General features: G+C 39.6%; 1 protein-coding gene across 3 annotated transcripts in view; it reads right to left on the bottom strand.

The window, feature by feature from the left end:
- The window catches only part of Bmp2k (BMP2 inducible kinase), a 111567-nt gene that overhangs the window by 51328 nt on the left and 33081 nt on the right, over positions 1–27158 (bottom strand). For all 3 annotated transcript variants that reach the window (XM_052735419.1, XM_052735420.1, XM_052735421.1), the window contains exons 2-7: positions 26799–26917; positions 23837–23942; positions 17463–17605; positions 15988–16109; positions 13430–13511; positions 8553–8685 (exon numbers count right to left, since the gene is read on the bottom strand). In XM_052735419.1, the coding sequence (XP_052591379.1) occupies positions 8553–8685; positions 13430–13511; positions 15988–16109; positions 17463–17605; positions 23837–23942; positions 26799–26917 (705 nt within the window). The remainder of the gene's footprint in view (positions 1–8552; positions 8686–13429; positions 13512–15987; positions 16110–17462; positions 17606–23836; positions 23943–26798; positions 26918–27158) is intronic.

The following is a 27158-nucleotide window of genomic DNA, read 5'->3' as shown; positions in this document are numbered from 1 at the left end:
TTACTGTGAACAGTGAGTGTCCACCTTCACAGCACTAACATGGAGTTACTGTGAACAGTGAGTGTCCACGTTCACAGCACTAACATGGAGGAGTTACTGTGAACAGTGAGTGTCCACCTTCACAGCACTAACATGGAGTTACTGTGAACAGTGAGTGTCCACCTTCACAGCACTAACATGGAGGAGTTACTGTGAACAGTGAGTGTCCACCTTCACAGCACTAACATGGAGGAGTTACTGTGAACAGTGAGTGTCCACCTTCACAGCACTAACATGGAGTTACTGTGAACAGTGAGTGTCCACCTTCACAGCACTAACATGGAGTTACTGTGAACAGTGAGTGTCCACCTTCACAGCACTAACATGGAGTTGCAGGTCAAAACGGACTCAACTCCCTTCTAAACCTAGTGCCTTGAACATAGAATGATAAACAGTGACTCCAAGGGACAAAACCTAGCTTGTATCAGGCAATTATAAGCTTGATTTTAAAAATACAAAAATTATCCGTGTAATATGATTTATATACTATAAAAGCTAAAGTTTATTCTTTATAGTTTTAGTATCATTATTAGACTAAATATCTAAAAACATTTAATTCAAATATTTATTAATTTATAGTCGACCCTTACAACAGAGAAGATCTGAGAGACTGACAAGGTAAATATATTTACTCCTAAAATAAGTTATATCATAATACCAAAAATATTAAATGTTTTAAAAGAAGCAATATATAAAATTAACAAAGTAAAATAAATTTTAACATACTTTAACAGTGTTTATTAAAATTATTTAAAGACAACCAAATTACAGGAAACCTATTAAATTCACAAAATTACCATATTTTCTACTCTAATGAGTATATTTGTCTCATGAAAATCTAATTCTAAAAGCAGCTAATAATAAATATTTATTCCTATAAAGCCTCAATTTGGCATACAGAAGGGGTTTTCAAATATATGAGAATCAGGAATAATGGAAAAGCAATTCACTGGAGATGGACAAGATAATGAAGAAACTAGATAGATCTCATTATAAAGGCCAGGTCCCAAATTCAGTTTCTGTCAACACAAAGTAACTGATCCTATGTTACAGGAATTACAGTATCTGCAATGGGTCATAAATCGGACACGCAAGTAAATCCGTTCTTCTGATACAAAAGCAGAAGAAATTCCCTTTCAATCTCTCTAGAGATGGCTTCCAAAGTGAGCAGCATCCTCAAAGAGATTGTAGTGAGTGACAATGGACCATATCTTATACAGTCCTCCAGTGGAGATGAGTGACATAATCTCTAAATGCAGTTCAGCTAAAAAAAATTCTGCAGGGTGAAGAGAACACTATGGTAAAAGAATACAGTTCTTTGGAAACCTACCTTCATCTAAGAAATACTTCTTAAATTTCTACAAAGAATGCCTTCAAGCAACCTGACATGAGCTTCCAATACTGGTGTTTCACACCAGCTGAAAAGCAGTAAGGAGGAGGAGGGAAGGAGAAGGGAGACAAAGAGAAACTCTGTATGTCCTAGCCAGCACTAGTCCAGGTGATTCTCCCTCAAGCACAGGACAGCACCCTTCAAGTACACATTATACACAGGCCCTGAGGGGAATTCTATACTACACTGCTGTGAGATGTCTTTATGTATGCTGAGAATATGTGTTGCTCTAATTGGTTGATAAATAAAATGCTGATTGGTCAGTAGTCAGGCAGGAAGTATAGGTGGGGCGAGCAGATGAGCAGAATTCTGGGAAGAGGAAGAGTGGAGCCAGGAGTCACCAGCCAGACACAGAGGAAGCAAGATGTCAAGGCAGAACTGAGAAAAGGTACCACATCACATGGCTAAACATAGATAAGAATTATGGGTTAATTTAAGTGTAAGAGCTAGTCAGTAATAAGCCTGAGCTAATGGCCGAGCAGTTATAATTAATATAAGCTTCTGAGTGATTATTTTATAAGTGGGCCACGGGACTGCTGTGGCCTGATGGGACTGGAGAAACCTTCCAACTACACTATACCATTAAGGCACCTGCATTTTGACAACTGTTCTGATGTTAGGTCTGAGATTTTCCAAACATGACATCAAACCCATGCTCAAAGTTTCAGATTTTAGAACACTCAAGGTTTTGAATTTTCAGTTTAAATAATTTCACTTCTACATGGCAGTCCTATCCAGTGAGCTCCTGTGCCCATCTCTCTGATTTGGTGGTGCTGTTTTGTGTATTTGTGAGTGGTGCAGGCAATGTGTCAGGCATATGTGTGTGTCCAGGGACCATTCTGTGGAGGAGGATGTCTCCTCCACACTCACATGTATTCCATGTTGTGAGGCATGTGCAGCAAGTACCTATCTGCACGGAGCCCTCTCACTAGCCCCCTGGTTTAATTTTAAACTCCAAATAATACGAAATGACTGATAATCATTACTAAAATCTATAGGCAGAAAAGAGCTGTATATTTTTAATCTCTGAATGTTTTTAATTGAAAATTACTAGCCACTAAAATGATTAAAAATTCAATATGAAATCATTAAAAATTTAATTGAATAATATAGAGTCTTGAAGTCTTTAAGACACAGAGCTGTAAGATGTACTTCCTAGGTTACTGCATGATATAATCTAAGGTGCAGAGTTATCAGCTTTAATCCAATTCAGTTCTGGGACTTAGCTACTACAAATGACAACTTCGGTTTCCAAATAGCTTTTGTCTAAAAGGTTTTCTCTCACAATAACTAACCACCAAGTCTACTGTTTTCTTAACTCCTATTCCATAACACTGAACCACATACTCTGTAAAATATATGCTTTCTAAGGAAGGAATAGATTAAGAAACACAAGTGATATTATGCTGAAATACAAAGGCAAGAGAAGGCATAAATCACTCTACTTTCTCAAGTTAAAACAATTACGTGGGTCATCACAATTACCACTGGCTCCAATTTTACATCAAACAAAATCATTTTTTTTCAGAAGTCAGTCTTAGAAAAATGGTATTTCTCCAGTCATCTTTGTGTGATTCCTTCTATTGACAAAAGTACAACACAACCTGAGAATACAAGGTCTCAGCACTTAAGAGTCCCTGATTAGACCATTAATACTTCCTACTGATTCTCACACATCTCATCACAAAGCACTCATTAAGCAACTGCATTTTATCTATCTAATCTTAAATCAAATTTACTAACTGAATATGAATACACTCAACCATAACTAAGACAGTAAATGGCACTGTAAACATGACAGGAAACTGTATGTGTGATAGTCTTGACAAGTGCCCCAAGAAGGTAATGACAGGGGCCTCTCTCTACCTGCCAGATGACAGTCCAGCCCGTGTCAGTGTCTTCAAGGAAAGGCTATCTTAAGCTTAGCTTATTCTCGAATACACACTAAAGTTTCTGAAGGACTTCTTCCCCAGAAGAAGTCTGTAAGAGAATGAGAGCACAGCTAAAACAAGACTAGCCGTGAGCTAAGGGCCACTGAAGCTTAGAGGCGGGTAGATAAAAACATACTACTCTGTTTGTGCACAGTCTTTAATTCCCATAACACACTTAAGAGAATTAATAAGATAACTCTTGGCTTTCCACAAAATAGGAGCAAAAAGAAATTTAATTAGAACAAATGAGCTAAGTGGCAGAGCCAGAAAGCAGCAATAAATGAACCACAAGCAAGAGAAGCAAAGCTTCGCTCTCCACCACAGTAAACAAGGTGGACAGGGAGCCTCACTAGCTAGACCAGTGTATTCTGGAATGTGGGACATGTGTGGGACACCTTCAGGAGACTCACCATAACTTACAGGTTGTGCTTTCTGAGAGCACAGTACCTCCCATGAGTATCTGAGGAAAATAGTCTGCTCTGGCCAGGCCTTATCCGGCTATCAGAAATGGTTTGCTCAGGAACAAGTGGGACTTGAAGTCACGGTTGTAGTCACAGGCACCAGCAGCAGGAAAGGGAAAGAAATCACACACACTAACAAGCACTTCTCATACCTTACTTGAGTCTCACAATAACTCAAGAGGCAGATACGTCTCAATGTACTTTTTTTGAGAATTTCATACATGAGTACTGTATTTTTACATCATTTCCACCCAAGCCTCTCCCTACTCCAACTCCTCCAGTGGCCCCCAACTCCCTCTCACATTCATATCTTCTTCAATTATTGTTACGTGTGTGTGTGTGTGTGTGTGTGTGTGTGTGTGTGTGTGTTTATGTATGTATAAACCTGCTGAGTCAATCTAGCGTTTTGCATATGTTCTGTAAATATGCTCATTTCAGAATCACAGATGCTGAGATACGTGGATGGAGGTGCCCAAGGTTCTAGACCAAATCAGCAGCAGCAGCAGCAGCAGGTGTAGCTGAGTCTGCTGTTCACCACAGGCTTCGTCAATCCACTTTAGGAGAGAGCAGCTGGGGGGAAGAGAAGTAAGCAGCCCTGTCCATCTCCAAAACTGCTCCGCATGACTTCGTTTTCAAATTCTTTATTGTCTACCATCTTTTCAACTCTTAGATGCAAAAAAGAAAGAGCTCCTTCCTCACCTCACAGCATCATGTGTTTCACAGGAATCAAATGACAACTCTGTTGCTTTTAAGAAAATTCTACAGAAAAGAAAGATAAAACTAATAAAAAGCAGCTTTACCAGCAATACAGTCACAATCCCTTCTTCCCGATTATTTCCTGATAACCAAGAGCACATTCAAATACACAAATAACCACAAAAACCAAACAACTTTAGCAAACACTATTCATGGATATCACATTTTCAAACATTCTGAGTGACAACAAAGCCATTAGTACTACAATTAATTGTGTAAAAGTGTATTGTTGAATAAATAGAATTTAGCACTAAAAAGTTTGCAATTCAAGAACCATGAGCACAGCTAAGCAATGCTCCTGGTTCCGAATGCAGGACTTAGTTTAAAGCAATGTAACACACTAAATAAATTTTATAAACACAGAGGTAACTAAATGTGATGGTGAAAAGCAGGCAAGGTTACATGTGAAAGATATAGACAACAGAATTCAGAGAATTCATATTGGTTTTTAGCATTACATTATAAATAAGTATGTTCTGGGTTTGGGGTTTGTTTTTGTTGTTTTTTTTTTTTTTTTTTTTAATCTGTACCTCATTTCTGTTGCTAGAGTTTTCCTGCCTGGCCCACAGTCAGGACAAATCTCTCTCACCTGCCAGTCCCACAGCCCCTCAGACCCCACCAAGTAAACACAGAGACTTACATTGGTTACAAACTGTATGGCCGTGGCAGACTTCTTGCTAACTGTTCTTAAAGCTTAAATTAATCCATTTCCATAAATCTATACCTTGCCACGTGGCTCGTGGCTTACCGGCATCTTCACATGCTGTTTGTCATCGTGGCGGCTGGCAGTGTCTCTCTGACTCAGCCTTCCACTTCCCAGCTTTATTCTCCTCCTTGTCCCGCCTACACTTCCTGCCTAGCCAATGGCCAATCAGTGTTTTATTTATTGACTAATCAGCAACACATTTGCCATACAGAACATCCCACAGCACATTTCAGCATTTTAAAAGTAAAGTCTATAAAACTTTTAACCAGGAGGGACTCTATTGGGATTTAAAACTATTTGTATGTGTGTCTGTGTGTGTGTGATTGTGTGTGTGCACACGCATGTGTGTGCATGTGAGCATGCACACATGAAGGTCAGGGGACAACTTTCAGAAGTCAGTTCTCTCCTTCCATGGTGGCTTCTACAAAAGGAACTCTGGTAGTATTGAACTCGTTCATCAAATATTTTCACCCCTGAGTCATCTCACTGGCCCCTGTTTTTAAAACTTACAGGGGTTTTATAATACCAAATTTACTTGAATGTCTTTAGTTTATTCTGTATATTTAGTTTATTTCATTTTTGGCATAGTCAAATTGATACCAGGAACTAAAATCTTCACATTTATGGTCAAGTAGAAGAAGCATATGCTACACAGTAAACTGCCAATTAACTAAACTCCAGTTGAGCCTGAAATTATCAACAGTATTATCATGCTTACCACAGCACCAAACAAACACATTCCCACACATAGTGGGGCACACATAAACACAGAGAAAGTCAATACCAGTTAGGAACCAAATCACACATCAAGGCATAAGCTTCTCAGTCTTTCACAGAGTATTAGTAACTCTGAGCCTGTAAGACATTCAAGATCACCAGTAAAACTATACATTCAATTATTACTAAAACATTAGACTTAACAACAAAACAGTTACAGCTACAATGATGTGTAAAAATGTCTTCAATAAAATATTAAAACTCAATTAGCCAGAGAACACAGCAACCAAATTCCACACTCTAATTTTGGGCATTACAAATTAATAGGGATTATTTCATACTTCTGTTGTTCTAAATTTTTAAGAACATTATATAAAGTAGAGAGGGTTAAGAGTTTAATATTTATTCAAATATACAATGGAGGTATATTTTCTTGTTCTAAAAAAACTGCCGTTCTACAAAATAGTACACTAAAATAGAACTTCTACTTTAAAAAGCCGGAATAATTCCGTTAGAGGGCTGACAAGCTATTCACAGGGACCTAGATGGAAACCTGGTCTGCAGCTCCAGCTTGACTGGAGTCTGCCTGCTACAGGTCAGAAGGCTGGAGCAAACAACGCTGCCAGGCATTAACCATGGAGGTTAAAGTTGAGGTCTGGTGCCACTGCACAGGTGCTGGTACATATGATGAGCTACACAGAAGAGAGGTCGGGATCTCTCCAAATGAAACCCTAAGGACAAGTTTAGGGAGCAAGTGGAGTCCTGAAGAAGTATGTATCATGTACTTCCATGAATGCTAATGTCCTACATCCAGGAGTTCAGCTATAAGTATTAAATTTACCATGTCAAGGACCCCTGTGCCTCAACCCCACTGGCAAAGCTGTCCCCAGATGAAGCTCAGAGGGATGGCAAAGCCTTCCTCCAGGGAGAGTCTGAATGCCGATGGGGTGTCCAGACTCATCATTTCCAGACTAATGTTTACAGAACGAAGACTGCTCCTACTGAGATTAGATAAACCTGTCCCTTTGTTCAGCTGTATACAAAAAGGTGCTGAAGCTTCTCCATCAGAGTCCAGACCACTGACCCTGGCTTTTCTCTATGTTTGTCTGTCTTCTTCATTTCTTCCTTACCCTGACTCACGGTTCCGGGACCCAAGTCATGAAGGACCCAGCACACATATCTAACGCTCTCATAACGAAGTGTGCACTGGCAGTGCAGCAGCCACGCTTCGGCTGCGTCCTCTCCCACTCCATCATTCTGGTTCCCCTCACCTAGGAAAAGCATTCTATATAATGCCAAGTGCTTCATCTGTGAGGAAATCTGTGTTACAGAAATTCTGTGCTTTCAGAGTCGTTTATGTCCCTTTTTCTCTTGGCATCATGACCAAATACTGCACTGTGTAGCCCTTCTCCTTGATTTACACAAGGCCCATACAGTAGGAAGTCAACTACTTCTCAAACAACAAGTATTATTTGCAATTTATCATTTACGCAAGTGTTGCTGAATTGGGGGATTTGGTAGGAGCAGTTGTTGACGGAACCTACTAGGCAAACATTCTACCACTAAGCAATATGTACCCAGCCCTTGGCCCCTTGGCTTTTCTGAGTCTTTCCTATTGCAGTTGAGAGTGCCCTAGACCTGGGCGTTCTCCTATATCTGCCTCCCAATGCTAGAATTACAGGTATACCATATGGGCAGAAGTAAAGTTGTATGTCACTAGGTTGTTATATCTTATAGCTTCCTGAATTAATGACCTATGTTTTCTACATTCTATATGTATGATTCAATTCATACCTATTTTCTTTCAGTGTATATTTTACTTTTTACATTTAAATACTTTATTTATGTAAAGCTTTAACAGAAAAAAAATGAAGACTTTGCTCTATATTTGTTCACAAATAAGAAAATTATCTGTTTCCATTTATTTTCTTCATTAAGTTTAAATACTATCTTTATTATATGAATAGCAAATAAATTTAAATGGACGCTCTGTTCTGTGCCTCAGAGGCTATAAGAGAGTTGTTCAAAATGCAGGAAACAGCAGAAATGCTAAAGGCACTTTAGTCAGAGCTGTTTCAATACTGCAGCCCCCAGGTCACATTCTACTGTCTGATGACTGCCTCCCTCCCCGCAGAGACTCTTTCTCAAGTTTTACAATAGACATGTACAAAATGTTAAATTACAATATCTTTTTTAAAGCAAGCATGGAAGGAAATCTAGTTGTTTATTAACCACATGGATTATTTGGTTTCAAAGACACAAAAATTAAAGAATTAAATGTTGTTATAAGTGTCCCTAGTAACTCTGATTGTCTTAATTATGTAATTGCTGCCATGTGCTATTAACTCTTATCTAGGAGATTACAAATATTCTTGTATTTATTGGTAAGTAGATTGCTTTGACCTCTAGAGATGAATAACCATCTTTAAATAATTTTACGGTATTTATAAAATTACATGAAATTAAAAGTCTAGATTTAAGAAAGAGAATAAATAGCAGGCCCTAAATTGCAGTATCTTATAAGCATTTAATCCATCTTTCCAAATACTTACTTATCAAACAATGTATGTTATGGGAGTAGCGAGAACTGTCTGGGATGGTGAAGCTGCCGTCACAGATAGCAACCTGACTCTCACCGAAAGGAAGAGTGAAGAAACAAAGTTTGTACAGTAAACACCCCAGGGCCTGTGAAACAAAGAAACAGGAACATCATCAGGACTCAACACTCAGCCACTGAACATAACTAGAGTCAAGACCAGAGCTGGGAACGCAGCTAAGTGGTAGAGCACTGCTTAACCTACGCAAGGCCCTAAGCACAATCCTCAGCACCATGAACAAGAACACCAAAAGTGAAACATGTTACTTCAAACAAACAAACTGAGTGCTATTTTGAATCCAATTATTCCTTAACCAAGTTAAGATGTTTTTTAAAGGCCTTTAGCTTTATAGTTCGGTGTTCCTCTGCTGCATCTGTAATCGTTTAGATAAGCTGCTCTGGATCACGAGGAACTAAAATTAACCCTGGCTTGTCACTTTTGGAGGAAATAGCATCTACTTGGTACTGTCCTCATTGGCATTACCAACCAGGCACAAGTCACATCTGAGAAGAGGTCTCTATCAGAATGCTCACAGACAAGTCTATGGAGGTGTTTTCTTAATAATGATTGATGGAGGAAGGCCCAGCCCACTGTGGGTAGTGACCACCTCTGGGCTGGTGGTCCTGGGTGACATAAGAAAGCAGGCTGGGCAAGCCTTGGGAAGCAAGCCAGTAAGTAGTATTCCTCCGTGGTCTCTGCTTCAGTTCCTGCCTCTAGGTTCCTGCCCTCGCTTCCCTTAGTGATGAAGTTCAAAGCTGTAAGATAAAATAAACCCTTTCTTCCACAAGTTGCTTTTGGTCATGGTGTCTAGCACAGCAACAGTAACCCTGACTAAGGCAGGTCATATTATCAACTTACAAAGGAAACATATGGCCGTTTTTAACAAATTTTCTTACAATTCACTAAAAAACACATTTTAAGTCCTATGAGGCTGTCCATCAAAGTTAAGACAACTAACAATAAATTTTACTGGTCATTATTTCATAAGATAAAAATTAATTCACTTGATCAGCAAGGTGGGTCAGTGGTAAAGGTCCGTGCCGACAACCCTTGATAACCTGAGTTTATGCCCAGGACTCACATGGTAGAAGGAGAAGATTGTTCTCAAATTGCTCTCTGACCTCCACACATACACACAGGCAAAGGATAGGTTACATGCAATAGAACATTAACTCTCTGGGCCTGGAGAAACAGCTCAGCAATTAGCACATGCTGCTCTTGCAGGGGACCTGAGTTCAGTTCCCAGCTCCATGTCAGGAGCTCACGCACCCGTAACTCCAGCTCCAGGGATCTGACACCTCTTCTGGCGTCCACAGGCATCAGCACACACAACAAACACAAATACACATAAATAAAAACATTTTTAATTAATTCTGTTTCCATATATAATCCTACAGTTTTTTACGGTATAATGTACTAATTTGTAGCATCAAAAAAAGAAAGGTTCTGTCTGCTTAACGTGCATGACTTTATACACTTCACAGCACCAATAAATCACCTTACTGACATGAAGGGAAACATTCTAAAGGACAAGTTTTTTTCTAGAAAGGTAGCATAGGAAGTTTCCAGCTATACCATCACAGTTCAAACCTGAAACAATTTTTAAAAAAAGAAATGATTTTGGGTTCACAAAATTATCACTTTGTCAAAAAATAATACCTCAAGCCACAAGGGTAAGGGGCATTTCCAATTCTAAATAAATTATCTAACAGCTGCAATGGCATTAATGAAACTAATCAGTGAGTAAGCTTTCTGCTGTTATATTTTTCCCATGTAACTACTTTACCATCCATGACTAACAAGTATTTTTAGTGTCTATGAAGACTATACTATACAGAAATAAAACGTACAGAAACCTTTGTGAGTGCAATAATATTAATTTTTAAAGGAATATTTGCATTTATAACATTCTTATAGTGAAGAAATTTCAAAGGTCTAGAAATTTCAATACTTACTTAGAAATCTATAGGTTACTGTATGACTTCTGAAATGGTAAAGACACTAACTAGACATACCCAAACAATATGGTTAAAAAAATAATGATGGCCGGGCTGTGGTGGCGCACACCTTTAATCCCAGTACTCAGGAGGCAGAGGCAGGCGGATCTCTGAGTTCCAGGACAGCCAGGGATACACAGAGAAACCAAGTTTGGAAAAAGGGAAAATAAAAAGATAATGGTGGCTGTTTTTCTGTGAAGAAAATAAACAACAAACTGAACACAAGCTTCCATAGAACTACTGTAAAAACACTACTAAAGCTGTAAATTTGCCTTCAGTTACAGCCTTCCACCACCCAGACAACCTTCACACCAAATGTGACCTGCATTTCAGCCAGTTTTACCTTGTCAATCAAATCTAGGTCATTTTTCTTGGTTTAAATTAATTATGAGAGTCCCCTCACATTTGGCAATGCCAGCACACTTTAAAAGGTAACCATGGGGTCTGAGGACATAGTTCAGAAGTGCTTCCTAGTACATAATACCATGCTACCCCCCCCCCAAAAAGCAGTGGTAGAAAAAACAAGTGAAATACTTTGCATTGTACAAACACAGCAAGTTGCCCTGTTCTGCACTACAAGCATTTTCGTCTGTAGTCACTTGATACAATGAGAATTATGTAAGAAACAAGAGGGACTAATTAGGCTGATTTAAGGGCCATCATCCATCGTGTTCTTTTCTTCACTAAAAAGGTAATACAGGATTCCTATCAAGCACGCTAGATGTCAGGATAAAAATAACCTACAAGGGAAACGTTCAAGGAAAAAAAAGGTTTTTGCCAAAATATACAATGTTATATAACTACTTTCACCTGAACAATGTAATTCTTCTAATTTATTTTCTTGAAACAGAACTAGCAAACACAATTCTTGACCAAACTGGATGGACACACCAAAAATGTAGTGTTTTTCTGTTCCATCTGTGCTAAGACAAGCATAAGACAATCGTCATGGACATGGAAACTGTTCCTCTTCCAAGCATGTAAACAGATATCATGTTGATTTTTTTTTAATCTTTGAGTACCTATTTGCACATATACTAAATCTTATTTTAAAAGTGACAAATGAGAAGATCCCATCCTTTGCATTAAGATACTAAATAACAATTGTGTTTTAAGAAAAAAATAATCAACTCCCACTGGTTTCAAAGCAGTAGTGAAGTTGCTTTCTGGGGCTTCTGTGTTGCTGAACTATCTCAGATAATATGGAACTTAACAGCAATCATAAAATTAGGCCAGAAAAGATCTTTACAATCACTTCTTGTAATAATTTCACTTTATTAAGATCCAACTCACATTGCTTTCTACATTACACATAATCTTCAACTTTACTATAAGTTATCAAACCAATCCGATGCTAACGCCAAGGAGAGGAAATTGTAGTCGAAAGTTTTCTCTGGTCCTGCCCAGCCCCATGGTCCTGCAGCCACTTATAAAATAATCACTCAGAGGCTTAATATTATTTACAAACTGTATGGCCTATGGCAGGCCTCTTGCTAGCTAGCTCTTATATCTTAAATTAACCCATTTCTATTAATATATGTTTTGGCACGTGTTCCATGGCTTACCAATCTCCTGGCATGTTGTTCCTTGGGCAGCAGTCTGGCATCTCTCTCGACTCTGCCTTTCTCTTTCCTGTCTCTCTCCTTTGATTTCCCGCCTGCCTCTAAGCTGCCTTGCCATAGGCCAAAGTAACTTATTTATTAACCAATGGGAACAACACATATTCACAGTGTACAGAAAGACATCCCCCAGCAACTGTCACAAAGTCAAATAAATTGAAAAGAACTTGCTTCCAATTTGCTTTAATCTTACATAGTTTAAAATTCAACTACCTTAAGAATCACTGACAAAATAAATAAAGAAGCAGATGAGAACATCCTAGAAATCTGATTGCCTTGCAAGACTATCTGTCTCTTGGGTTTTTCGTGGCCTCCCAACCTCAGAAGGGATCAGGGTAGGGGAACCAGCAAGGAGACAGTAGCTGGTCTGCACACATTATACATGGGGTGCTGAGAGGTGACTCAGGCAGGGAGGCCCTCACTGTTAAGCCTAGAGGCCTAAGCGTGATCCCTGGGACCCACATGCTATAAGGAGAAGATTAACTTCTAAAAGTTGTCCACACACATGCTGTGACATGTAGCCTTATACCAAAAAAAAAGGGTAATTTTTTAATTAAAAAAATGAAAACTATGTCACTTCTTTTGTAAGTTCTAGAATTATTTCAGAAAATTGTATTCCACTATTGATAATATGTTCATGCAAACGCAGCTAACAGTTATTGTTTAATGCATTCAGATTACACAATAGTTTCTTAGACTATTAAATACAATCCAAAATGTATTTTACTTACAAAAACAAGTTTGAAAAAGATGTGAGATTCTAAACAACAAACAATAAATTAACACTATTGGTACAATTAAATCCAGATAAAAATATACTAAATTATAAGGACCTTCAATAAAGAGTAGCTAATGACATGTTTAGAATCAGAAAAAGTTTACTTTTGTTAGTTTCCATTAAAAAAAAAATCAAAAAAGATCCCAGAAAGTTATACTATAATTGCTTAAGTTACATCCAGATTTTCTACATTGTCATCAGCCAAAATTTCACCCATTCAAAACTGAAAAATGTGAACATTAACTCATGATCTAATTCCTAAAAACTACTGGTAGGTAGTTACATAACATACAAGTATCCCCTTGCTTGACTATAGGCATCCCATCTCCTAACTTCCACATCCTACCATTGTCTCCTTTCCCTGGGGAGGCAAGAGGAAAGGAGGCAGCTCTACTCAGGCTCATCTAGTTAGAGCAACGGTCAGCCTCTGAGCCTTACCCAGATATCAGCCTTGGTGGTGATGGGTTTCCCGCCGTAAAGGTTGATCATTTCTGGGGCTCTATATGACAGAGTCGTGTATCTGGCAGCATGAGGAGAACAAAGGAGACACATTCAGAAACAAAGGGACAGGTGAGACAGGCTTCTTTAAAAGACGCAACATCAAAGGCTTTTGGGTTCAGAACTATATAGAAATAATACTGTCTTTAAAGGCTTGTTAAAAGTCTATCAAGAATTAAATGAAACGAAGTATCTACAGACAATTTATTCAGCAATTACAAAAGTATCTCAAATAATATAAAAGTTGAATTTTCTTTATTAATAAAAACTTAAGCCGGGCGGTGGTGGCGCACGCCTTTAATCCCAGCACTCGGGAGGCAGAGGCAGGCGGATCTCTGTGAGTTCGAGGCCAGCCTGGTCTCAAAAGCGAGTACCAGGAAAGGCGCAAAGCTACACAGAGAAACCCTGTCTCGAAAAAACCAAAAAAAAAAAAAAAAAAAAAAACCTTAAATGACAACCTATATGGGAATATTTCTGTTGATTTATATGAAATAATTCAGTCTATCACAGTCTCCTTATCAAATGTTTTCATCTATTGAAAGTAAAACTGCACTCTCAAAATTTTAATTTATCTCTTTTCTAAGGAGTTTGTTTTATAAATGTTAGTATACCCAGCTGCACACAGTAGTAAATGTTTTGAGCTTTTATAATTCTCTTCAAAGTTACAAGTTATTACAACTCAATTATACACATTATGTATGCTTCTAACATGACTACCAACTTAGGCTCTTTGGAATTAAAGACAACGTAAATAAATATTCACTAACAAAAAAAACCCCAAATCTATTAGAAACAGGAATTATTAATCAAGTAGTGCTAAAATCTCATAGCAGAAATCTTAAGAATATAAATGAACCACCTCTATCACAACTTTTTTAGTGTTTATACTTTATTTTAAAGAAGAATATTAAGTCACAGCATTCTAAGACCTTACTATTACACTTGCTGGTCAGATGGTCCGAATGATCCTACCACAGACGAACCGGAACATACACTGCATAACAGCAGGACTTCTATCATTGTGTCCCAGCACCAAAAGCAGGGCTAGCCCTGAATAAATACTTGTTAACTCAACACTTAGAACATCAACTCTTCAATTCAGCCACAAAGGATATGAACTCTTAATGAGCTTACAGCACCATATTCCAATCATCATAAAAATGTAACTGAGCCTTAACTATATCCCACAATACAACAAATGAAGAAGTGTCGAGCAGATTGGATACTTGAGACCTCAAACAGCCACTAGAAATCTTCATCTGCAAGATGCTCTAATTACATGGATGGACACAGACCCCAAAAAGCCAACTGCAATGCCTCTACTCTGTTCTCCAGGGCATGTATGTTTACTAGGGGCTTGTTCTTACAGACGCTAGTGCAGTCGATCTAGGCTGTGTTCTGAGTAGAAGCACGAAGTACACGGGATATACACTGCTTCAGTCTATATGACTGCACTCTACAACAGGTCATCACCAGCCCCTGCTGAACAGCTCCTCGCCCTCACACTGGGAGACTACTGAGAAGTCCCTAGCCTGACATCTCGCTGTTCTGTCATTTCAGTGCTCTAAGACAGTCTGTTGCATTTTCTGAAACTAAAAAGCAGAAAAGTTAGGTTCTCACAAGAAGCCTGCAACCACAAAAAACACAGAATTAAGAAACAAAAACATGCCAGGCAGTGGTGGCACACGCCTTTAATCCCAGCACTGGGAGGCAGAGCCAGGCGGATCTCTGTGAGTTCAAGGCCAGGACAGGCACCAAAACTACACTGAGAAACCCTGTCTCAAAAACAAAAACAAAAAACAAATTAAAACAAAAAACAAACAAACAAACAAAAAAAACCTGTGTGACATTATGCGAGAAAGCTTTGCAACGTACCACTGAAGTAATAGCGGCTTCATCCAGTCTCGGCACTTACACTTTTCACACAATTTTCAGTACATATGATACACACTGTTAACAACAACTAACGTGTTTTGAGCTATTTACTTTTGCAAATGCACCACTGCCCTATATTAGTAAAGACAAAGACTACGCTGAACTCACAATCACTTAAGGAACTGGAGAGGTGACTCAGTGGTTAAAAACTCTTGCTCTCAAAAAGACCAGGGTTCAGTTCCCAGCACAACTATCCAGAGGATCCAATGCCCTCTTCTGACCTCCACAGGCACTACACACACATATAGTACACAGATATATACACAGGTAAAACATTCACACTCATATAAAAATCAATCTTTTTATTTAAATCGCTTAAAATTCTCTTGGTGGGTCTATTAAGTACTATAGCTTATTTTACAAGTTTCATTATTAAGCTGTTTACCACATAGACAAAAACTTTCATTCATGGTATTCATCAACTGTCTATTAGATATTAGTCATTTTCATTTTGAAGGAATCTACAAATGGAATAATGTAAAATTTCTATTAATGCAGCTAGCTATAGACTCAAGTTAATCAAAATGCCTATGATGCAAAATGCAATAAAGATAAGCACTTACTTTTTAATTTCTTCCTCTACTACATTAACTCCATCTTTTTGAGGATTGAGAAATTTATTAGTGGCGCTGCCAAAGTCACAAAGCACATAATTTCCAGCATCATTTAGCAAAATATTTTCTACCTTAAGAAAAGAAAATCAATGATTACTATTTTCAAAGTGAAAACTTTTTTTAACCTCTTTTGATCAGGTGCTTGGTACACATATATACACACATACACATACGTATATACAGACATAAGACACCTCAAACCAGAGACAAATGAACCAGAGCAGGCAGTGGCACATTCCTGCTGAGGCAAGAGGCCAGAAGGGTTAATAAAAATGGCCAACCCTAATCTCCTGAATTCTCTCTATGAAGGAGAACTAGTGATGGTCAAGAGTCTCCTTGAGTGTATCTACATTTTTTCTACATTCCTAAGACTTCAGCCTATCTGGAAACAAGGAGTAAGGAAAACATTTCAATTCCATTTCTCATTAACTATCTATAGGTTGCGTATTCACATACAAAATGCTTGATACCAAAGGTGTCACTGGTTTGGGATTACTTTTCATATCGGGGGCAAGATTCAAGAATAAGATGAAAATTCATTCACATTATACATTAAGTCTGACAATTTTATACAATATTCTAACTGAAATCTGAAGCATGTGATCAGATACAGAATTCCACACTCAGGGCACCACCACATCTAGCCTCTATAAATGTGGATTTTCTGATTCAAGATGCTTAGCCTACAGCACCATTTTTACTTAAAACACCTACGGTGAAAATACAAATTTAAATTTATACTTTAACTTGTAATCTGAGTTAAAATAACTAAAACAAACTGTGACTACTCCAATATCTTGAATACTCTAATGTCAGTTCCGAGAAAGCTCCATCTGCTGCTTACTAGTGCTTATATCATTGGACAGTTTGCTTAACCACTCCCCTCTCTGGTTATCTTATCCAGAAAACAGGGGAAATAATTGTTACTATGACAGGTTAGAATACTCAAAGTACTCAGAACATGGTCTGGGATATACTGAAGACCAAAGAAATTGTTATTATTATGGCAATGTCTTTTGCTTTTATATTTATTTTCATTTACTTAAATGCTAATAAAGTTTATTTTAGGCTTTCATGATTATCAACAACCTACATTCTAAATGACATTGCTTATTTTGTTTATCATAAGATACTAAATTGTATTTAATCAGTCAAAACAGCCATTCACTTATTTATTAACTAAACAATCAGTGAGCCTCTGCTATAGGCCACGCACTGTTCTAAGAGCTTGGATATAATCACATACACAAGCCAATACCAACGGCCTCATAACCCTTATATCCTAGTGGGAAGAGCAGACAATAACATTGGGCAGAATACACATGAAATTATACAGGATCTTGGAGAGGGGACAGGAGCAGGGAGAGAAAGAAAAAAACATTTTAAATCCTAAGTGTAAAACAAAAGTGTTCCACGGTTCTTACCTTCAGATCCCGGTGGATTATGGGAGTCTTACATTGATGCAATCTTGCCACGGCTTCACAGGTGTCGCAGAAGATCTGTAAGACTTCTGATTCAGTAAAGCCCGTCTGCAGCTTCTTATTCATCTGATTCACTACCTGCCCAGCTAAGCAAAGAAGTGACTCTGAGGACACTTTCCAATAAAGTCCACCAGAAAGACATACACGGAAACACTCTTCCAGTGCTAGCCCTGAACTCTCACGAGGGTACTTACACCTACTGCACTAATACAGTAACACGCTTTCTTACATTGACATCTCGGAGATCAGAACACTGTAAAAACACAGTATCCTGCTAATACTATTTGCCATTTTTTTAACACTTCACCACTTCTGAAACTGCAGTTTTCCTTATGATTAACAAAGTATTTACTTGAAGCAATAGTCATTCAACAATGTTTAGTATTGGATAAAGTGTGATAAACAAAAATAAGGTTTCTATTATCATAGAATATAGTGTTTCAAGGTAAAAATAATGACACAGATATGTGACTATAATTCCTAACATGACAAAGTAAGGAGAGAACTCACATAGGAAACTGGAATTTAGATTGGGGGAAGGATGGGAAGAAAGGAGAGCAGATCTACTTAGGCTTATCTAAGTGAGATTCACGTTGAGACGGACGACTACAAATTAACAAGACAAAGATTTAGGAGAGCGTGTGGGTCATAATGAGTGTTGGATATAAACATCTCCTGTTAGGTAGGAATTTGTTGACAACAAGAAACTTGTGAAGAGCTGGTGCTGATATGGCTGGCGAAGCACAGAAGATAAGATGTAACTGATGCAGATCAGACACTGGCAGCCACATTGAATACTTTTTTCTTGAAAGCCAAAGAGAACTGTCTATCTGACTTTGTAAAATATCACCTTGATTACAAGATAAGGGGATCTAATGAGTTAAGCCACTAATGCTTTATTCCTGGTAATAAATAGGACTGGGAGAAAAATAATCAATAATCTTGTCCAGCCGTGGACTATGCATGCCACTGACCTGCCAGATAAGACTGGCTGCCTGGGGCACCAGTGGCATTACTGTCAAAGGGTAACAAACGGCTTTCTGACTGGAGCTGAGGCCTGCTCCACAGGAGGGAACTATGCCAATGCCGGGCTGCACTCAAGTTCATGATCCTCCTCACCTCGGCCTCTTCAGCACATCCTAGCAGCATGAGCTGACATCAACCCTGTTCCTGATCCCATAACCCTAGTCAAAGCTCATGGCTGGGGAGATCACAGACACAGGTGGAGAGGCTTTGTTGCTATGTGGACACGTTGTCCAGCTGCCTTCTACACACTTCTGTTCATACCCAGAGACAATGCTCTTCTCAGCTTTGGTCAGAGAAGCTTCTTTTTCTTTCAATGGCAGTAGTTAATGCAGAGACTCCTAACTATCAAAGCTTTCAGAACATATGCCTGTTAAGTGCTCAGTCCCAAATATCTCCCAACCCCACCCCTCTTACACACACACACACACACACACACACACACACACACACACACACACACACACACACACACACACACCTCTGCCTCCAAGCCTAAGGAGCATCATGAAAAAGACAGAGGCATTTAGAGCTGGAGGCTGGGGAATAGTGCCATGAAACACTGTCTTCTAGGCCTAGCCTGGCCACTGCTCTCATGAGCTCACAGCAGCTGTGGTCACCTGCACATGACCAGGCCAGTCAACATTCACAAGGGCCCCAGCCCTCCCCAGGGAGCTATCGGCAGGTGATGATTGCTGGGGGTGAGTGAGTCATGTTCTTCAGTGGTAGCCAACGGTCGGCTACCCATGCTAGAGCAAATAATCCCCAACCCAATCATCCCTGATTAACAAGTGGGCTGTGTGTGTGTGTGTGTGTGTGTGTGTGTGTGTGTGTGTGTGTGTTCACATCCCAGTGAGAAGGGGCTTCACTGGAAAGGGGAGAGAGCTTAGGTGCCTCTGCAGGCCTGTTCCTTTTGTCTCCATAAGAAAATCTACCCCAGGAGAGCCTACTAGAGCCAACAAGAGCATGAAAGAGAGGAAGTAAAACTATTCTAACTAGTCACAACTATCAAACAGTCATGTGAACAAGCACTGACAAATCAGCAGGGCCACCCTGCCAGGCTCGGCCCACAGCAGCTGACGGGCAGATCCACAAGCAATAATAAGCAACTGCTACCGAATTTCAAGAGTTTTATTATTAATCAAAAGCTAGTAGAGATACAACTTACAGGAATTAGTACAAAACAGCTTCCAAAACTAACTCAGAAAGTCACATTGCCATAATTGTTCATAAGTTATTCATAAAACAATAGGAATATATTCAAAATAACCATACAGATGTCCAGAATTCTAATTCCAAAAATATAGTATCTCTTTAAGTCAGTGGTTCTCAACCTTCCTAACGCTACAACCCTTTAATACAGTTCCTCATGTTGTGGTGACCCCAACCATAAAATGATTTCCATTGCTACTGTTATGAATCATAATGTAAATACCTGCTATGTAGGATATCTAATATCTAATACCCTTGTGAAAGAGTCGTCTGACACCCAAGGGGGTCACGACCCACAAGTTGAGAACCATCCTTTTAAGCACTGTATCAGATAACTAGCAAGTTAGGTAGGAGTGAAAGGTGACTGTAGTGCACAGCAATGGCAGTGAGCTCTGAGAACCTGGAAGCATGGAGCAAGGAACGCACGGGTTCCGGAGCACGTTCTTCTCTACACTCCATGTGTGAGCTGTGTCAGTATCCTGGTTCCCTGGTCTTCATATACAAAAGCCTTAAGAGGACAGAACTCCTCCTACCATTCTCTGCTCCTCCAAACATGCTCCCCCATGGGAAAAAAAGAATGTATCTACTTGATTCACATGAGAAAAGGACTACTCAGCTCAGGCCTCTGGATTCTCCTCCTAAGATAAAATTGCCAGTCCAGAAGGTACATTCTGATCTGTGATACATGCAGCAAACTTCTCACATAAGAGAACAGAGCAACAAAGCAGAATAATCTGGGAAAACTTAGAATAAAGGAAAAAAATATTTTAAATATTTAATTTTTTTAACTTAAAAAAAGATTTATACCTAAACAAGAGCAGATATTTTAAGGAAAAAATAAAGGATTGCTAAAAATTAAAATAATATAGCAAAAATAGAAAATTCTATTGAAAACCTTCATATACACTTAAGGAAGCTTCCCACAAAAACGGAAATTAAAAGGAAAAAAATGAAAAGATAATCAGAAGACAATCACTGCAGGAAGACAAACATCCATTTCAAACAAGTTTCAGAAAGAACATAAGCACACAAAAGAAAAAGCTGGGTGTCTTACAAAAAGAATACAAAGCCTAGCCAAAAGGTGGTACACCTTTCATACCAGCACTCCAAAGGCAGAGGCAGGCCGACCTCTGAGTTGGAGGCCAGCCTGGTCTACAGAGCAAGTTCCAGGATAGCCAGAGCTACACAGGGAAACCTTGTCTTGAAAAATTAAAATATATATATAAAACTGACACAAATTAAGTATATATATTGTAAGGTTTCAATACACTGGAAATAAATGAAAAGCTACCTGATAGTGTCTATGCAGAAAATCAATCACATAAAAAAAAAAAATCAACCATCATACTAGTAGAGAGAAAAGGGAACAACCCAATGTCTACATCAGTATTACTTCTATGCTAAAATGTTCTTTCTAACCAAAATAACAATCACATGTGGACATAGACACGTTTGTCTATGGACACACACACCCTGCCCTAAATGTGTCCAATCCAATCTTACCGCAGAAGCTAAGTAGTGTCAAAGCTGGTTAGTACTTGAAAGGGAAAATAAAGATATATTTACAAATTGAAGATCTCAAAAACGTTTCCACCCATAAATTCATTATCAAAAAAGTTAAAGAAAATGAGTTAGTCCAAAAGAGAGTGGAGATGCAGCTCAGAGGTGGCACGCCTGAGAGGCGTCCATGCAGCCCTGGGTCACGCCCACACCTAACAAGGGGGAGGACGGCTAAATAGGCGTCTAAAATAGAAGGAAATAAAGAATGCCCAGGTGACATCAAAATCCTGTTTAAACTTGGACAGGTGAATGTAAGTCTCTCTGAAGCGTGCTTGGGGAGGAGGGGGATGAAACTCACCCAAGTGTTACCATGTTTAAGCTTCCCGCAGAGACTTGAACTTCTACTAAGGAAGACGGGCTAAAATAATAATATGCCTGAAGAAATTAGGCAAGTGAAAAATTGGGCAATTATTAACTCCAGGAAAATCTTCTTGTACGAGAAAGGAAATGTAATGACACACTACTGCAGCCCCCCCCTTCTGAACGGTAAACAGCACAAGGAAAACTCTAACTTAGTCCAGAAGTTAAGCACACACAACTCTGGGGTAAACCTCATCTGCCCTGAGACATGACACAAAGGAGAACCTCCCAGGACCCGCGCGACACTGCGTTCTCGGTTCCTTCACCTCCAGGCTTCCACACGCTCACCAACAACACCAACGACCACTTACAAGACAACCTGGGAAGCAACAGCTCATGCATCTTAAACTGACTCTCAGGGGAGAGAGGTGGTCAATGGGCTGTCAATCAACCCATGGCTTAAAGACTATTGGGCTTTTGCTGTTCCCGCTGCTGCTCCTCCTGCTGCTGCGGTTTGGTTTGGTTTGGTTTGGTTTGGTTTGGTTTGGTTTGGTTTGGTTTGGTTTGGTTTGGTTTGAGACAGAGTCTCACTGTGTAGCCCTGGCTGGCCTAGAACTCTCTATATAGACCAGGCTGGCCTTGAACTCACAGAGATCGACTTGCCTCTGCCTCCAGAGTGCTGGAATTAAAGGCGTGCGCCACCATGCCACCTACTGGGCTTTTTGAGCCATACACACAAATTATTTTGCTTTCTTCTTAGATTTATTTTTATTTTATGAATGTTTTGACTTCAGGTGTACACATGCACCACATGCATGTTGGTGCCTGTGGAGGCCCTAAGAGGGTGTTAAGAGCCCTGAATCTGGAGCCACAGGCAGTTGTGAACCACCACATGGGTGCTGGGAACAGAATCCAGGTCCTCTGCTTTCTACTGGTTATTATTAAGGCACGCTATGCAAGTAAACATTGATTTTAAAGACCATGTTAGGTGTAAACAAACATGACTTCCTATTTTCTGACACAAATATAAAGATTATGTATTAAAATGCAGGTTCTATGGGGCAGGAAAGATGGTTCAGTAGTTAAGAGCACTGGCTGCTCTTCCAAAGGACCCAGGTTCAATTCCCAGCACTGACATGACAGTTCACAACTGTCTGTAACTCCTGCTCCAGGGAATTCGACACCCACACACAGATATACGCACAGACAAAACACCAATGTACATAAAATAAAAAATGCAGGCTCTCTAACTTGAAAGAAAGGAGACTCGGGAGTTCACCGGCAGCCCAGGCTATACGAAGTCCTGTATCAGCAAGAGGAAACTAAACAGCAACTGAAGAGAGAGCTCAGTGGGGAAAGTGCTCGCCACCCAAGTGAGAGGCCCTCAGCTGCATCCCCAGAGCACACGAGGAAAGCAGGTGTGGCAGCAGTACCAATGCCAGTGCTGGAGAGGCAGCAACAGGCAGACCCTGAGGGCACACTGCCAGCAGGCTCGGCCTACTTGAGGAGCCCTTGATCCCACTGAGATACCCTGTCTCAAAAACAGCACACTGCCAGCAGCATGGCTCAGCTGGTAAAGGCACTCACTGGCCACCAAGTCTGACGACCTGAGTTTGATCCCCAGGACCCACGTGGTGGAAGACAGAACCACTCTCACAAGTGACCCTGTGACCTCCACATGCACACTGTTGTCTGTGTGTATCCTTAACCACAAACCCAAGCACACACTCACACTCTTGTCTGTGTGTCCTCCTTCCCAAACTCAAGCACACACATACACACAAATAAAGAAATACAATAAAAAAAAATCTTAAAATCTCCTACAGGCACTACATACCTGCACACTCATGCTAAGAATACTAGCATGTGCTCCCTAAGTGTGATAAATTTAGTATGTTTACAGTACATTTTACAACATTAATTCTTGGTTGGATTACAAAAGAATTATACAGACAAGAAGTATAACTTCACTTGCCTACATTTTTTATTTTGAACCCAATCATCACTTTGCTTAATTCTCCATTTGCCGGCTCCTGCCATACTAAAAATTATGATTAGGTTTTAAATAAGTTTTAACAGCATCTGTAATTAAATCATTAAAGCTGAAACTGCAATAAAGCATCTAGAACAAGGTAGCAGCTGCCCTGGGAGAAACCACATATCTAGTGCCCTGTGAAAAGGTGTCCCTTTTTAGTACATTACAAATGAAGACAGATACTTACCTCGGCAATATTCCATTAAAATAAGCACTTCCCACACATTATCACTAATTGAATTGACAGCACAGTCCAAATAACCAACAATGTTTTTGTGGCCAGATAGTTCCTTCTGTGAAGAGAAATAAAAATTTTAAAACTAGAAAATATAAACCTTAAACTTCTATAAATAAAAGGCATAAACCTAAATAGGTAGATTTAATAAATTTCTAAAAATAAGAATAAGGCATTAGAATATTTTATTTCAGCCAGTGATTTCTATGGTGAATTTTTCATTGGAAAATTCAATGCATATGTGACAGTCATTATCTAAGATAAACAAGCAAAATGATCATTTGTGTACAGGTTCAACCACAAGAAAGTGATAAAAACAATAATCTATCAAGAGCTGGCAACACAGCTCAGCCAGTAAAGACACTTCTCACCAAGCCTGAAGACCTGAGTTCGATACCCAGGACCAACCTGGTGGAGGCAGAAAACCAAGCCCCACAAGTCACCCTGACCTCCACTGATGCTGCCCCCAACACACCCACACAAATAAATATAATTTAAAAAATAATAAACCAAAGTGTATAATATAGTACTCTGAAATTCAAGAATAAAGTATTAGAACTCTAATTATATCTATCTAAAAAAATAAAGGAATTAAGCTCTAATGTTAATGAACTACTTTCATGTTTTTCCTAATTACAACTTATGTAGAACTCTTCCATAGACCCATGGGAACATGTACTTTTCACTAAATCTAAAACAGGAACAGGAGGCCAGAAAACATTTGTGGAAAAGAACTCACAGATTAAAGATAACACTAATGATGTGCTCAAAGAAATAACAAAATGGAAACTCTAAAAACTTTTTCTCCTTGTACAAAAGTCATCAGCATATAATGAGGTTACAAACAGGGCTGGAGTCAGCTCAGTGGTAAGTGCTGCCAAGCATGTGTGAAGATGGGGGGGGGGCACGATTATTTTAAATGAATTTACAACTACTGTCATTAATAATATACCCAGTTTCGACTGTGCAACTGGTCAGAACTACCACTTGCAAAACACGTTAAACACACAGTGGAAGATGGGTTGCAAAAAAAAAAGTTGAAGAGCATCACCACTCCACAGGCATACTCTCCTTGCAATGCCTTGTTCAAAGGCAGAAGAAGATCTGCCTGCTGCTGCTGCTGCTGCTGCTGCTGCTGCCGCCGCCACCACCATTACTCCACAGGTCTCATAATTATACAAACTCTACCAAGCGGAAGATTATGGCAGAGTAGTACATCATGTAGACTTGAGTTAGAGAACTCGATAGAGACTTTGCCGTTATCTTCAAGTAATTCTTTTTCAACCTTTGGCTAATATGTTACTTTAACGTGTCTCAAAGCATCTCTAAACCAGCTAAGAATAGAAACAATTGGAATTCAGTAAATCAGATCGCATAAATATATTTATTTTTTAAGTGTGGATAAAGACAGTGATAGAGAGTGAGAAATCCCCCTAGCAGGAAGATAGGTGGGACTGGCATTAGGACACACTGCCAGGAAGAACACACATGGTTCAGCTGTACAAGAGACTGGCTGTACCTCCAGTTTATAAAATGAACCTAGGTATGTAACCAAGGAGAGAAACTGAGGACTCAAGGACAAGAACACACAAATGCACAGCATTCAGCTAGTCACAGAAGCCAAAAAAGGTCGAAACTGCCCAAAGAACTATGAGTTTTTCTCCATGAAGAGATGAAACTGTGGTGTTCACAGAGTATCATTTGGTGACAGGAAAGAAGTTAACTACTGGTGAACACTACAAGGTCTATGAACCTCAAAGGCATTGGGGTGAGGGCAGTAAAAAGGAAACCCACTGGACAACCCCACTTAGAGGGAATATTTAGAACAGAAGTCGACAAACACAGAGAGAAGGAAGGGTGCTTGCTAGGAGCTAGATGAAGGGGAAATGGAGTTAACAGTAAGGTGGGTAGGGTTTTCTAGGGGTGATGAAAAGGTTTTGAAACTACACAGAGGTAGTGATTATGAATGTGCTAACTAAATCAATTAATTGTCTATTACTAAGTCAAACTAAGAAAATACAGAGGTAAAACTGAGCAGGAGCTGGGCGGTGGTGGCGCACGCCTTTAATCTCAGCACTTGGGAGGCAGAGCCAGGCGGATCTCTGTGAGTTCGAGGCCAGCCTGGGCTACCAAGTGAGTTCCAGGACAGGCACCAAAACTACACAGAGAAGCCCTGTCTCAAAAGAACAAAAAAACAACAACAAAAAAAAAAAAAAAAGCAAAAATCTGAGCAGGAAAGGGGAAGAGAAGTGAGGGGCCGAAGGCCCAGAGAACACTAATCACGGAAAGAAGGGTGCCACTTCAAAACCGCGCTGCACCGTTTACTCGGTCACTGATGTTTCTACTAGTCTAGTAACATAACGTCACTCTGCCTGGTAATTAGCAATACTTCCCTTGCTGGAGGACAACTGGCCCTACAAAGCAGTTGACAGAAAAAGCAGGTTACAGCAGGACTGTGAAGTGAGAAACAAAACTATGTTTGCGGGTCTCAATATGAGAGGAATGCAGAAAGCGTGGACAGCAGCCACAGTCACCACCCTGAGAACGGGAGTCTCTTTCTGCATGAGAAAAACCGTACCTAGACACAACTGGGCAAGGAAAGGGAGAAGGCCTCACGCATCTGTCAGGTAGATAAACCTGGTGTTCACTGTAATTCTCTGAGTGTTCCGTGCTCCCCAGACCCCACAATTACAATGAACCTGAATGGAAAGAAGGGCACACTGCCTGGAAACTGCACGGAGAAGTCTCAAGTGCGGCCAGAGGCCGTCAACTACAACTCCCACCTGATAATTTAACTGAATGAGTTTTCAAGAGTGGGTAAACTGATACATAACTTGCCTAAAACTGTGGATGCTGTAGTATAAAACAAAAGGAAAGCAACCAAACTTCTAAAACAACATTTTCTCTCACTTACCATAATTGTGATTTCCCTTTTACAAATGTTGAGGTCGGCTGTGTTATTGACATACATTCGCTTCAGTGCACATCGGATCCCACCGTGAGTCCGCACCAGGAAAACAGTGGAGAATCCACCTACAAGAGGAAGCACCAATCCATTTAAAACCACCAGAGACTACCATCAAAATTATACACTATAATTTTTACTGGACATGGTGGTACATGCTTTAATCCCAGCACTCTGGAGGCAGAGGCAAGCGGATCTGTCAGTTCAAGGCCAGCCTGGTCTACAGAATGAGTTCCAGGACAGTCAAGGCTACATAGTAAAAATACAAAAAAAAAAAAAAAAGTAATTAAAATTACACTTATACTCACA

The sequence above is a fragment of the Peromyscus californicus genome, unplaced genomic scaffold (genome assembly GCF_007827085.1).
Source record: "Peromyscus californicus insignis strain IS unplaced genomic scaffold, ASM782708v3 Scaffold_13__1_contigs__length_99412109, whole genome shotgun sequence".
NCBI lineage: Eukaryota > Metazoa > Chordata > Mammalia > Rodentia > Cricetidae > Peromyscus > Peromyscus californicus.
The sequence above is the reverse complement of the archived record's forward strand: the minus strand, read 5'-3'. Positions and strand labels throughout refer to the sequence as shown.